The sequence below is a fragment of the Rana temporaria genome, chromosome 3 (assembly GCF_905171775.1).
Source record: "Rana temporaria chromosome 3, aRanTem1.1, whole genome shotgun sequence".
Lineage (NCBI taxonomy): Eukaryota > Metazoa > Chordata > Amphibia > Anura > Ranidae > Rana > Rana temporaria.
In genome coordinates, this window is record NC_053491.1 from 211466155 (window position 1) to 211480470 (window position 14316).

A 14316-nucleotide genomic window follows, 5' to 3' on the forward strand; every position below is an offset into this window, starting at 1 on the left:
TGTGACATACTAAAGCAGAGCATAATCCCCTCCCTTCAGAGACTGGGCCATAGGGCAGTATTCCAACATGATAACGACCCCAAACACACCTCCAAGACAACCACTGCCTTGCTAAAGAAGCTGAGGGTAAAGGTGATGGACTGGCCAAGCATGTCTCCAGACCAAAACTCTATTGAGCATCTGTGGGGCATCCTCAAACATATTGTGGAGGAGTGCAAGGTCTCTAACATCCACCAGCTCCCTAATGTAAGGATGTACTCACTTTTCTGAGATACTATAATTATTTAAAGTTTAAATAGTAGTTCTTATTGAACACTGCATTTATTAAATACAGCAGGAAAATAATTTAGCATTCAAAGAATTCTTCATTTTCAATACCTCCTTCTAAAGTTTTAAATTTTAAAATATCACTTCTAACATTTCCGTCTCCAAATCGAGTGCTAGAGGTGACATATGCACTGTATTCATGATTGCTCTCCAGGTCTTGGAATTTCACAGAGGTTTCTTCAACATTGATAGTTTTGTTAGACATGTCATCCCTAAGAAAAGAGAAAAACTTTACCTTTTACTCCAAAACTACAGCTTTAACATGTATATAAAATTGACATTTAAAGTGATTGTTTTTTTTCTATAAAAATAACAAACATGTTATACTTACCTCCTATATGCAGTGGATTTGCACAGAGCAGCCTGGATCCTCCTCTTCTCGTGTCCCTCTTTTGTGCTCCTGGCCCCTCCCTTCTGTCGAGTGCACCCACAGCAAGAAGCTTGCCCTGGCCCCTCTCACACCTAATTGGCTAGCTGACTTTGATTGACAGCAACGGGAGCCAATGGCACCACTGCTGTGTCTCAACCAATCAGGATGAAGAGTCTCGGATGGCCGAGACACTCGTGTACATCGCTGGACAGAGATGGGGCTCAGGTAGGTATTAGGGGGGGCTGTGGCGGCTGCTGCACTCTGCTGCTGCAATCTGTGTATGGGGGACTGTGAGACTGGGGAAACACACAGATCCGTCTTCCTGTTTAGCAGAAAGATAGGATCTGTGTGATCTTCCCTGTCAGAACAAAGATTTGCCTTGTTTAAACAGGCAGATCGCCATTTTATCACTGCAGGGAAACAATTGCACTGTCACCCCCACTGGCCAATGGGAATGCGCGCCACAAAAGCGAGATTCCACACTGAAGTAAACCTATGGTGATTTGAGCGTTCATGCCACCCTGCCGCAGTATAATGATGTTGGCTGGTGGGCAAGCGGTTTAAGTGTATTTCCAACATTTCAATCAAATTTGAAATAACCCCATCATATGTTTGTTATGTGTTTCCAATTATACAGCATACGTAACAATAATTAAAAAAAAAATGTTACCTTTTTGATGTTTCACTTTCACAATAGATTTTTATTGAAGTATTTCAGAATACAAGTCATAACTAGTCATTCCCTACCCATGATAGGTGGCGGTGAGACCAAGAAGAGATAAGGGTTTTTAATCATTGGAAAGTTGGAATATACTGTAGTTAGCTGCATAAAAAGTATGATATGAGCCAGGTAAAGTGAATTTCCAGATATTTGGGATAGGAATTAAGCCAAGTAAAATGAAAGTTTTGTCCTAAAGGAAGATGGGGTAGAATCTGGAAGAGATATTAACCACTTCAGCCCCAGAAAATATTGCTGGTCAAAGACCAGGCCATTTTTTGCCATTCGGCACTGCATCGCTTTAATTGACAGTTGCGCGGTCGTGCAACGTGGCTCCCAAACAAAATTGATGTCCATTTTTTCCCACAAATAGAGCTTTCTTTTGGTGGTATTTGATCACCTCTGCGCTTTTTAGTTTTTGCGCTATAAACAAAAATAGAGTGACAATTTTGAAAAAAATGAATATTTTTTACATTTGCTATAATAAATATCCCCCAAAAATATATATAAAAAAATGTTTTCCTCAGTTTAAGCCGATACATATTCTTCTACATATTTTTCGTTAAAAAAAAATTGCAATAAGCGTTTATTGATTGGTTTGTGCAAAAGTTATAGCTTTTACAATATAGGGGATAGTTTTATGGCATTTTTATTAATTTTTTTTTTTACTAGTAATGGCGGCGATCAGCAATTTTTATCGGTACTGCTACATTATGGCGGACACTTCGGACACTTTTGACACATTTTTGGGACCATTGTCATTTTTATAGCGATCAGTGCTATAAAAATGCATTGATTACTATAAAAATGCCACTGGCAGTGAAGGGGTTAACACTAGGGGGCGAGGAAGGGGTTAATCATGTTCCCTGGGTGTGTTCTAACTGAAGGGGGGTGGGACTGACACGGGGAAATGAGAAATCGCTGTTCATACATTGTATGAACAGACGATAGGTCATTTCCCCCCCCCCCCCTGACAGGACCGGGAGCTGTGTGTTTACACACACAGCTCCTGGTTCTCGCTCTGTAACGAGCGATCGCGGGTGCCCGGCGGTGATCGCACCCACTGGGCACACGCGTCGGGATCAGGGACGAGCGGGGGGTGAGCGTGCGTGCCCCTAGCGGCCGCTTCGCGAGGTGACGTATAGCTACGTGACCTCGCGCAGGGGAGCCGACCTGCCGCTGTATAACTGCAGCGGCTGGTCGGCAAGTAGTTAAGGATTTATCTTCATTGTTAGCAAGATTCACATATTTTGGAAATTTGTTTGAGTGTGAAGAAAAGAACAGGTAAAGTTGTGTGTGGTTTAGTTGGGGATCTTGCAAAGCAGTGTTGGTGGCTAGTGCATGTGCTCAGTTTTCAGTGCATTTCTACCCTGAGCATTTCTTCCCTATTGCATCTGGGCAGCCTATGCGACTATGGAGTCACACATGTGGGTGTATAGACAGACTGCTAAATGACAGCCCACTCCCTCCCTCCTCCTCCATGCCCACTAACAAGCTAAACATAATGGGGCTGGGATATTACATTTTAATTGATGGAGGCTTTACCTCCCTCTTATTCACAGGCTGGGGGGGGGGGGCATGACAAAGGGACCTGTGATTGGAAGAAATCAGACCACAGCAGTTATTGCTAAAAAAATATATATAGATTTAAAATATATATTTGTATGACAATTTGAAACATTTTATTGATATTAATTTTACTCTGTATTCCAAAGGCTTTTTTATTTTATTTTGAACACGTGACCATTAGCATGAGACTAGAAGCTTTTCCTGACACTGTTTCTTTATAGACAAGCTAGGAAAGAGCTGAGTCATGTACAAGCTGTATATTGATTAGGAAAGAAGGTACTTAGATGTTCTTTCAGCCCCCTCTGCTGGCTTCCTCCCTTCCATCTCATCCGGCTGCTGCGGGGGGTGATTTCAGGATGCATAGAGGGGAAGGGGCCGGTAAATATGTAATTTACTGGCCCCTTCCATTTCTGAATCAATACCAATCACTGTCTCAAGTAAACATAGCTTCAGTTTGTGAATGAACGGGAAGCTCTGTACAGAGCTATTCCTGTTCATCCATTCTGTGCAGCTGAGGATGCAGAGATAAAGATTGAGGGTTGTGTCCTCAATCTCCTTTCCCTGTCTCAAAGGTAGAACATCAGAGGTCTGTTTAGACCCCTTATATCTCACCAATGCCCCCAATAGGGTTCCTAAAAAAATAAATAAATAAATAAATGCAAAAAAAGGTTAAAAATAATAATAATAATAATAATAATAATAATAATAATAATAATAATAATAATAATAATAATAAAAAACTACTGACACCAGTGGTGCAACTACGTGAGTCACAAAAGTTGCACTTGTGACCAGGCCCTGGTGTTCTGCCACCATGGGGGGTGGCCTGCTGTAGAACATGTGAAAAGGTCTGTAATAAAGGGCCTCACAATGGGAGTAAAGGGCCTCAGGATCAGTGGAAAGGGCCCTATGCCCATAGGTAAGAGGGGCCCTTTGTGGGTTCTTGCACTGGGACCTTGAAGGTTCTAGTTACACCTCTGAAAAAATCAGGATCAAACATTGCCATCTAAATTAAATACTCCATATATGAGTTCAACCTTATACAGTATAACTCGATCTCCGATTCCCCAAAGTCATGGCAGTGGTGCTCACCCATCTAACATTTGGCTATAATTAACAAAGGCTGCTGAAGTTGTGCTTTCTTCAGATTTTCTTCTTTCACTTCTCCTCCCCCAGGCTAACGTAGCCTATATAATTAAATGCTCACGTTTGTCCCCACTTCCAAGTACATCACTGTGCATCCCTGTTCAGGGCTGCACAGCCTTCACACCCAAAATATCCTGGCCAAGTCCTCTGCCAAATTTTCACTGGTATCAGGCAGCCCCTATTACTACTCTGCGGGATACCTTAAGGCTACCATTAGTATGGATCATTCATGGGATTCAAAGGAAGAATGAATCATTATAATCATGCAGGCTCATTTATCAAAGATTTCTATTTGCCCATTGGCTTTACTTATTTATCTAAATTATCTCAATCTGAAACTTCAACCTGCATCATGGGGTCAAAGGTCACCTGAAAGGGGTTGTAAAGGTTTGAGTATTATTATTATTATTATTATTATTTTTTTCAAATAGATTTTTATTGAGTATTATCCAAGTATTATTTTTTTAAATAACAAACATGTCATACTTACCTCCACTGTGCAGTTAATTTTGCACAGAGTGCCCCCAAACACCGTCTTCTGGGGTTCCTCGGTAGCTCTCGTGGCTCCTCCCCGCATCATTTAACCCCCTAGGAGAACCAATCTCCCAGGGGATTGCCTCGTGGGTGCGCTCCCGACTCCAGCATTTGCATCCATAGAAACAAATGCTGGACTCGGCCCCGCCCCCGGGCCGTGTCATTGGATTTGATTGACAGCAGCGGGAGCCGAAGGCTGCGCTGCTATCAATCTATCCAATCAAGAGCTGAAAACCCCAGGCAGAAGGACAGCGCGTCCCCGGCGTGGGAAATTACAGGGTCACTGCCAGGTGTTCTTTCACCTTAATGCATAGAGTGCATTAAAGTGAAAAAACACAAGCCTTTACAACCCCTTAAAGTCCACAGTTCTTGTTAATTGTCTAATTGCATGGACTTCTTCCAACCTGAATAGCGGGGTTGATTTACTAAAACTTTGTGCAAAATCTGGTGCAGCTGTGCATGGTAGCCAAACAGCTTCTAACTTGTTAAATTAAGCTTTGACAATAAAACCTGGGAGCTGATTCTTTTCTATGCAGAGCTGCACCAGATTTTGTGCTTTCCAGCTTTAGTGTATCAACCCCAGTGTATGAGGTGAGGCAGTTTATAGGACAGCAATTCTCATATCTCAAGTGACCTGTGGATCCCTGATACAAGCTGAAATATCAGGCTTAAACACAGTATGTAAAGCTATTCAAGAGGGCAAATATAAACTTTTGTTATGTAAGCCTGCACAATAATAATACTAATTTCAGGCAAATTTTAAGGAATTACCTTAATTTTCTCTAGGCCAGATTCTATGCTTCACTTACATATTTTCTAATACATTAGAAACAAAATGACTACAGATTGTGTTATTTTTGATGAGCATAAAGATAATTACTTTCAGGCAGCCACTGCTGGTCATTTGCATGGACAATTCACTTTGGCAAACCGAAGCAAAGAATTAACATTTGTAATTGTAGCTTTAATTTGTTAAATTAGCTTTAATATGATTTTATTTCAGGAAGCATGTACACAGCACTGATTATTGTAAGTTAATATTTTTTCGTTTTGGAGTCTTACCAGATATAAACTGTGTAGAAGAGTATAATTCCATTTGGCTCCAGAGGTGGTTGCCATGATAACTTTACAATTATACTAGACATCTCTTTTATACCAAGAAAACGTGGTGGAGTTGATGGAGCTATAAGCAGAAAAAAGAAGCATGTAAATCAATCAAAAATGATTTGCATAATCCATTCACTGAAATTGCACTTTAAAAACCAAGGAGGAGCAGGTATTTCCACTCCATCGGAGTGTTACTTTCTTGGCTACAAAAATGAAGGACAATTTTTCATGGTGGTATTAACACATCTGTTTCTGTGATTCAATGGAAAGAACGATTTCATGAGAACACAGATCAGTAGGCATACCACGGTGATTTGCTTAATATATTATACGAATTCTGCGCTGTAATATTTTTTTCCAATAAAAGCAAAAATCAGCTTTATAGGTGTGAATGCATGTAAAAATAAAGTTATTTGCAACACAACTCCTCTGGGGGAAGAAAGCTGGAAATAATTATTTCAGCCTTCAAGAGGTGGGAAAATTCCTGCTGGGCATAACATTGGAAGATCATAAAAATATGGGATTGCTTGCAAGGCTTAAAGTGTTCCATGCTACACAACATATAACACACACTGACGCCACATTAATAAAACAGGAAATAATACATATGTCATTTGTATTTCCACCACAGTGTAATCATGCCGGACATGCAGTTATTCTGCAGCATGCAAATTAAAAAAAATACAGAAATTTGATCGGCATCTGATGTCAAATATCTAATTCCAACTTTGAATTCTAAGCAAATGTGTTTCGTTAAATAAAAATAAGATTAGTTATCTTTCCCATGTCAGGCTGAGGGAGCCATTTAAAGATTGTGTTTAACAATTACAGCTATAATTATTACTTACGGTATTCCCTTTACACTGCAGTTAATTAAAATAACTTTGCAACTGCCTGCAAGTATGGAAAACATGACTAGTTGATGAACCTTGAAGAGCAGCCTAATTTATGAGGCCTTAAAGTGGTTGTAAGGGCAAAAGGTTTTTACCTTTAAATTTATTCTTTATTAAGGTAAAAAAATATTCTGTGATCAGTGCCCCCGCCCCCCATACTTACCTGAGCCTGATCTCAATTCAGTTCTGTGCCTAAAAAGCAGCAGCACTGCTCTCTCTCTCTCATTCCTCTCAGGACAATCAGTCAATCAAATCTTGTGAGGAAGGAGTGGGGTGTGGGGCTGAGCCACACGGCATGTGTCTATAGCTCGAGTCTGCACAAGTGCCCCCATAGCAAGCGGCTTGCTATGGGGGCATCATGAAAGGGAGGAGGAGCTAGATGCACTGGGGGGGACACTAGAAAAAGAAGGTTTGAGGCTGCTCTGTACAACTCAATTGAACAGAGCAGGTAAGTATAACATGTTTATTATTTAAAAAATAACGATCAAACATTAACAATCACTTTAATAGCCAATCAATGCCTCTGCTTCATACAAAACCCATCCCTTGCTGTAGCCATGTTTAAAAGTTATACAAAAGATGTGGATTAGTGTGAAGGCCTGAAAGAAGGTCGCCGTAGGAGGTAGGAAAGAAAAGTAGATTGTTGGATTTAGATCCAATTTAGGCCTTACACTGACCACACCTCCATACTCATGCATAACAATAACTAACCATGGCAGTTTACAGAGCAATGAAATATGGCAACACTGCACTGGAATGATTTGTACAAAGTAGTTTAAAACAGATTAAAAATTCATGACTTTAATCTTCTTATTTAGCAGTTAGGCCCCTTTCACAGCGGGAGGTGCGGTGGCGGTATAGCGCCGCTATACCGGTGGAATTGCCGCGGAGTTGCGGTGGTATTTGGCCGCTAGCGGTGCGGTTTTAGCCCCCTGCTAGCGTCCGAAAAAAGGTTAATACTGCAGAGGCGCATTGCTGGCGGGATTACCGCGGTGTCCCATTGTTTTCAATGGGAAGGAGCGGTGGAGGAGCGGTAAACACACTGCTCCTCTCACCGCTCCAAAGATGCTGCTGGCAGGACTTTGGAGTGGTCCCATCAGCGCATTACCTCAGTGTGAAAGCCCTCTGGCTTTCACATTGAGTCTGCAGGCTGGAATTTTTCAGGCGGTATTTAGGCGCTATTTTTAGCGCTAAACCGCCTGAAATACTCCTCAGTGTGAAAGGGGTCTAAATTGTCTGCCTAATTCATGCCTGTGCAGACTGTAGTTAAGGCTATACTAATCTTTAAGAGAAAAATTATTTAACCAAGAAATGACATACCAGTAAGCCTGATTTCTGTTATGTGTATGTAGGGATCTAATGCCCTCTACTATCCGAAACTGTAAGTGGTTGTGCTCTGAGTTTTGTATGTACATCATTTCCTTCTCTATGGGACTGGGTTAACAACCCCAGAAGGAAGGAATAAAGAGACAGAGAGAGAGAGAGAGGGGGGGGGGCTGAGCCACATGACCTTACATACACAGTAGCTGTTTCTGTTGTTATATTTCACCCAGACCAGAAGCAAACACCATTATAAAAATATGTTCTCATAGTTTAGCTACAGCTGTCCATAGTTTCTTGAGTGTGTATCTGAATCATTGTGACAAAAAGAGTTGCTCTGTCCTGTTGTTATTATATCACATGCACAGCGCCAGATAGCTAGGTCTGTGTTATTGTCACCTTCTAGTAGATAAAACTGTTTATTGCAATAAAGTTTTTATGCAGCTTCTGCTATTTTAGATAACTCTGTCCCTTCTGGTCTGGTGTTCTATAGCCATTTTTAGCTCAGGTCTCAATAACCAGCTTAGGCTAGAGCCAACTTAGGCATCAGACAGTCACTTCTGGTAGACACAACAGTTTGTCCCAAGCACTGACCCTGTGGAAAGCAATGTATAGCAAGGTGAGCCAGATGTAAAAGCTGGATAGTCAATGGCTTTAGTAAGCTTGGTCATACATAAATAAAAGTCAATAAAACCTCTACAGTACCACACAGGTGTTGGTGGGTATGGATGGGTTAACCTCCGCTACCAGTCTGGTGCTGGGGGCAGAGAGGGTATCACATAGCTAGGTATGGTGTAACACTGTGCCACAGACACAGCCATGCTGGAGCCTGGCCGGATTCCATCGGCACTCTTGGATGACATCACCATGTATCATTTAAATTAGGCGCGTTCCCGCGCCGAACGTACTGCGCATGCTCCGTTTTGAAATTTCACGCTGTGCTTTGCACGAAATGACGTCGCACCGACGTAATCTTTTGAACGGCGACGTGCGTTACGTCCTTTCCTATTCACGGACGACTTACGCAAAAAATTTTTTTTAATTATACGCGGGAACGACGGCCATACTTTAACATGGGCAGTCTAAATATAAGCCATGAAATAGCAGCCGTAACTATACGCCGGGAAAAGCCGACTAGCGACGACGTAAGAGAATGCGATGAACGCGCGTACCTTCGTGGATCGCCGTAAACAGCTAATTAGCATACCCGACGCGGAAAACGACTCAAACTCCACCCAGCGGGCGCCGAAGTATTACACCTACGATCCGAAGGCGTACGAAGCCGTACGCCTGTCGGATCAAAGCCTAAAGCCGTTGTTTCTTGGTTTGAGAATTCAAACTAAAGATACGACGCGGCAAATTTGAAAATACGCCGGAGTATCAGTAGATACGCCTGAGTATTTCTACTGTGAATCTGGCCCCCTGTTTGTACATTGAATGTATAGACTAATATTAATCTTTTCTTATATAAATTTTGTATTTTTTCAATACTGTTGTGTATCTATATACTTATTACTGATCACAACTATCTCTGAATGTTATCTTATACATAGGGCTCAGAACAAAAAAATTGCAGACCACTCAAATGAATGTTAAATTGATTGTATAGCTGCATAACTGAGTGCTATAGACTATTTAATAATGAAAGGTCACAAAGACTGTTACCCTCTTACCATCTTCCTCTGTGATAATGTTTTGTGGCTCGCTGTGTACACCTTCCCCTTTTACAGTGCTAGCAGACACTTTCAGGATATAACTGGTATATTTGCGCAAACCTAAAAAGCAAAAAATTAACTCTGTGTTAACACTTTTATATGGCAATATTTATAAACATCAGTACATTAAAATTCATACAGTGTATTTTTCCTTGTCAAAATTTCCTTTGACACTGGATGAATCTAATTAGTTTGAATTTTTCTAGGACAAATCTTTCTGGGAAGTTTTTTCAGGAAATCTTGTTAAAAATCAGGAATGTCCTTTCATTGTTAGCTGAAGTGTTCTCCATTGTATTCATGGTGTTTAAGAGGGTTACATTTATTTTCTATTCTAATTAAAAATGTTATATAAAAATCCTACCCCTTCCCCCCTTTCCTGCTTCATAATGAACTAGACTGATACACCAGACATAGAGGCAGGTATCACCATAGAAAGGGAGTGGCGAGCATGCAGCACCCTGCTATGCTGTTACCAGTGCACATGCCCTTCAGCATTGGGGGTGAGCATTTAGGGATTTCCCCCCAAAACAAGAGCCCCCCAAAGCACCCTAACCTGATGCTGATGGACACCTGGCTCTTAGGCACCCCATGTGTGCAGGAAGGTGTGCTGGTGAGAGTGAGGATCTCATGCACCACCTACCTACCCCCTTATTGGGAGGGGGGCAAGTGGTTACCTACCCAATAAACTGGATTTAAGGGTCCCTCAGACCCCTAACCAGTTTATTAGTGTGTATGGGAGTAAAATAAAAAAAAAACATGTAACATGAATGTGTCCCATATTGTACTTCATGTGACAGCAGGTGAGAAGAAAGGGATGCACAGTATCCCACTTCCCCAAGTCCTGGTATTTAGGGCCTAGGAAATTCTGTGGAAGCGGTTGACAAAGATATTCCTGTCCATATTTGGACATATTCTAAACATCCTTAATGATGTTAGTGTGAGAAGAATCACAAAGGTGAAAAATCTAACCTTGGTTGAAAAATGGGCAAATAGCGGCCACATTTCTAGTCAAATCAATGATAAATACACCCCTATGTGTATGTAGTATTCCCCACATTTATCTTAGGCCTCGTACACACAATAGGTTAACCAGAGGACAACGGTCTGAAGGACCGTTTTCATCGGTCAAAACCGATCGTGTGTGGGCCCCATAGGTTATTTAACCATAGGTTAAAAAAAAGCCAACTAGCTTTAAATTTAACCTATGGATTCCCAACCGATAGGTCAAAACCGGTCGTTAGTAGGCACGACCATCGGTTAAAATCCACGCATGCTCAGAATCAAGTCGACGCATGCTTGGAAGCATTGAACTTCGTTTTTTTCAGCACGTCGTGTGTACGAGGCCTTAGGAGATGTCTACTTTAAGCAGAACATTGCCACTTCTAGAAGATGGTCCTCATTTTCACTTATAAGCTTCTGAGATACATCAGCCAATGGACATCTAGCAATGTCACCCTTGAACTGCCATGGAGCCAAAATCTCAGTAGCAAATATTAGGTGTTAAAAGGATCAGTAGAATCCCTCAAATTTCTTAGTGCTTCCATTTAGGTTGCAAAAATATCTGCTTATTGTGCAATGAATCGTACCTTGCACAGACATTTTTTTAACCCTGCATCACACAAATATAAGTTTGATAAAACATAAATATCAGTGTCTAGGATTTCTGATTATTAACGTATCTCAGCGCTAATGCCTCACATTGAGTTTAACATAATTTTCTATAATTTTTAAAAATAAATTATGAAATATTATGTGTCAAAATAATTTTTATCTACCGTATATCCTGTGGCTTTTTTTTTACAGCTGATTACTGCTGATTTCTGCAGTGTTTTTAGAGATTTAGGCCTAGATTCACGTATGGCCGCTCTACGTTACGCGGGCGTAGCGTATCGTATTTACGGGCCAGCGCAAGCACGCATAATTCAAAGTAGGCGGGTAGGGGGCGTGTTGTATTTAAATGAGGCTTGACCCCATGTAGATGCATGGCCCAACGAATATCGCATGCGCACGCATGCTCAGTATCACGTCGTATTTCCGCCCCAAGATACGTCGGCTCAATGCCTGTGACGTGAATGTAACTTACGCACAGCCCTATTCGCGTACAACTTACGCAAACAACGTAAAAAGATACGCTTGTTCCGACGTCCATACTTTGCATGGGCTGCTCACCTAGAGACATGCTTTATCTTTACGCCGGCGTATGTCTTATGTAAACGGCGTAACTAATTGCGACGGGCGTACGTACGTTCGTGAATCTTGCTCATTTACATATTTCACGCGGAAATCAAGGAAGCGCCACCTAGCGGCCAGCGTAATTATTGCAACCCAAGATACGACGGCGTAGGAGACTTACGCCGCTCGTTTCTTGGCCAAATCTATGCGTAACTGATTCTATGAATCAGGCGCATAGATACGACGGCGGCCATTCGGACTTACGGCGGCGTATCTGGAGACACGCCGTCGTAAGTCTTTGTGAATCTGGGCCTTAGATTAATATAAAAAAAGTAGATTTCTCTGTTTCTGTTTTCACATAGCTCACAGACCCTGATTTTATCTATGTGCCTCCCCCATGCAACTTTTATTATGCCTGTGCTATGATAGGAGATTTTTGTATCCACCTCGAACAATGAACATGATTGAAATCTGTGTGTGTGTTAGCTGTTTAATAATTTCCCCCAAAAGACTTACATAAGAAAGAATTGTAGAAACAGCGATGGTGAAGGGAATAGTCTGTCCTCCACTGAAATCCTGCCTTCGTAGGCTCCTGTCAATGCTGTATATATAAAAAGATTGGCCTAGAAACACTGAATAAGAACGGATAAATATATATATATATATACCTGAAATGCTGTGTGTTAGATGAGGCGTGTCTGTTGCACTCTCTACTGTTCCATTCTGCCATGTTATGTACACTGTGTAATATATTATTATTCCATTTGGTATGGATGGTGGGGAATAGGAGACAATTATTTCTGTTGATGAAACGTTCCTGTATGTTATATTTTCTGGAGCACTATCAGGTACTGAAACAAAAGAAACACAGAAACAAACCATTTAGATATACAATTTCCTGATATTTTGCCTGCCCTTTAGGTAACATGGAGTGAGATAATGTTAAAAATGCAGTGCAAGAATGAATTATTCAGGTAGAACAAGAAATGCATGCGTTTTTTTTTTTGTAAGCGATATGTTGAGATTAGATCAGCTGCGTTATTTCACAAGCATTATCAACAATTATATCACAACCAATGGCATGGAAGGACAAAGAAAATCTGAAGAGATCATCAATTTTAAAATATGTTTCCAGCAAATTATGAAGAGAATGGTTTTAGATGAATATCACAATAAAAGAAAATACCTAGCTCCCCGCTGTCCCTCGTTTAGAGGAACTGTCTATGTTTTGGTATCAAATCCCTTTCCTTTCTTCCTTTTCAGCTGTCTCTCTTTTTCGTCGGATGTATAAATCCCTATAACAATGTACTTTTTTAAGCACTAAAACTGGTATACACAACCTTTCGCCCAACCTCTGCATTTTTGTATTTGTTATTTTGTCAGAAAAAGGAACATAAGTGGTAAAACATGCATGTGTATGTCTTACGAGTCATTTTTGACATATTATTTTTTGTGGTCTGTATAACTGGATGCGTGACAGGGGTGTGTCCAGGGCCGATCCGCCCTATAGGCTCACTATGCAAGCTGCTTAGGGCCCCGCAAAGCTGCGGAGGGTCCCCCAAATTACTAGAGGCCCCGCCTGGTGAGAAGTCATTTTCAGCCCCTCACCCAGCTTCTCAACTCGCTGGCTGCATGGGAGAAGAGGTAAGAAGTCAGCACCCCCCACTTCTCACTTTAATGTAAGATGTAATTTCCGACAGCAGAACACCCCCTCCCCCGCTTCTCAACTTTAATCTTTAATGTGTGGCAACAAAAGTGAGTACACCCTTAAGTGAAAGTGTCCAAATTGGTCTAAATTTGCCATTTTCCCTCCCTGGTGTCACGTGACTCGTTAGTGTTACAAGGTCGCAGGTGTGAATTGGGAGCAGGTGTGTTAAATTTGGTGTTATTGCTCTCAATCTCTCGTACTGGTCACTGAAAGTGCAACATGGCACCTCATGGCAAAGAACTGTCTGAGGATCTGAAAAAAATGAATTGTTGCTCTACATAAAGATGGCCTAGGCTATAAGAAGATTGCCAAGGCCTTGAAACTGAGCTGCAGCATGGTGGCCAAGAACATGCAGCGGTTAAACAGGACAGGTTACACTCAGACCAGGCCTTGCCATGGTCGACCAAAGAAGTTGAGTGCACATGCTCAGTGTCATATCCAAAGGTTGTCTTTGGGAAATAGACGTATGAGTGCTGCCAGCATTGCTACAGAGGTTGAAAAGGTGGGGGGTCAGGCTGTCAGTGCTCAGACCATATGTTGCACACTGCATAAAATTGGTCTGCATGGCTGTCGTCCCAAAAGGAAGCCTCTTCAAAGATGATACACAAGAAAGCCTGAAAACAGTTTGCTGAAGACAAGCAGACCACAGGACATGGATTACTGGAACTATGTCCTGTGGTCTGATGAGACCAAGATAAACTTACTTGGTTCAGATGGTGTCAAAAGTGTGTGGCAGC

At 41.5% G+C, this 14316-nt stretch overlaps 1 protein-coding gene across 1 annotated transcript in view; it reads right to left on the bottom strand.

Annotated features, from left to right (window-relative positions):
- The window catches only part of PTPRQ (protein tyrosine phosphatase receptor type Q), a 326169-nt gene that overhangs the window by 195750 nt on the left and 116103 nt on the right, over positions 1-14316 (bottom strand). Inside the window, exons 18-21 of the mRNA XM_040341603.1 lie at positions 12540-12722; positions 9658-9759; positions 5727-5847; positions 379-539 (exon numbers count right to left, since the gene is read on the bottom strand). Coding sequence (XP_040197537.1) covers positions 379-539; positions 5727-5847; positions 9658-9759; positions 12540-12722 — 567 coding nt within the window. The remainder of the gene's footprint in view (positions 1-378; positions 540-5726; positions 5848-9657; positions 9760-12539; positions 12723-14316) is intronic.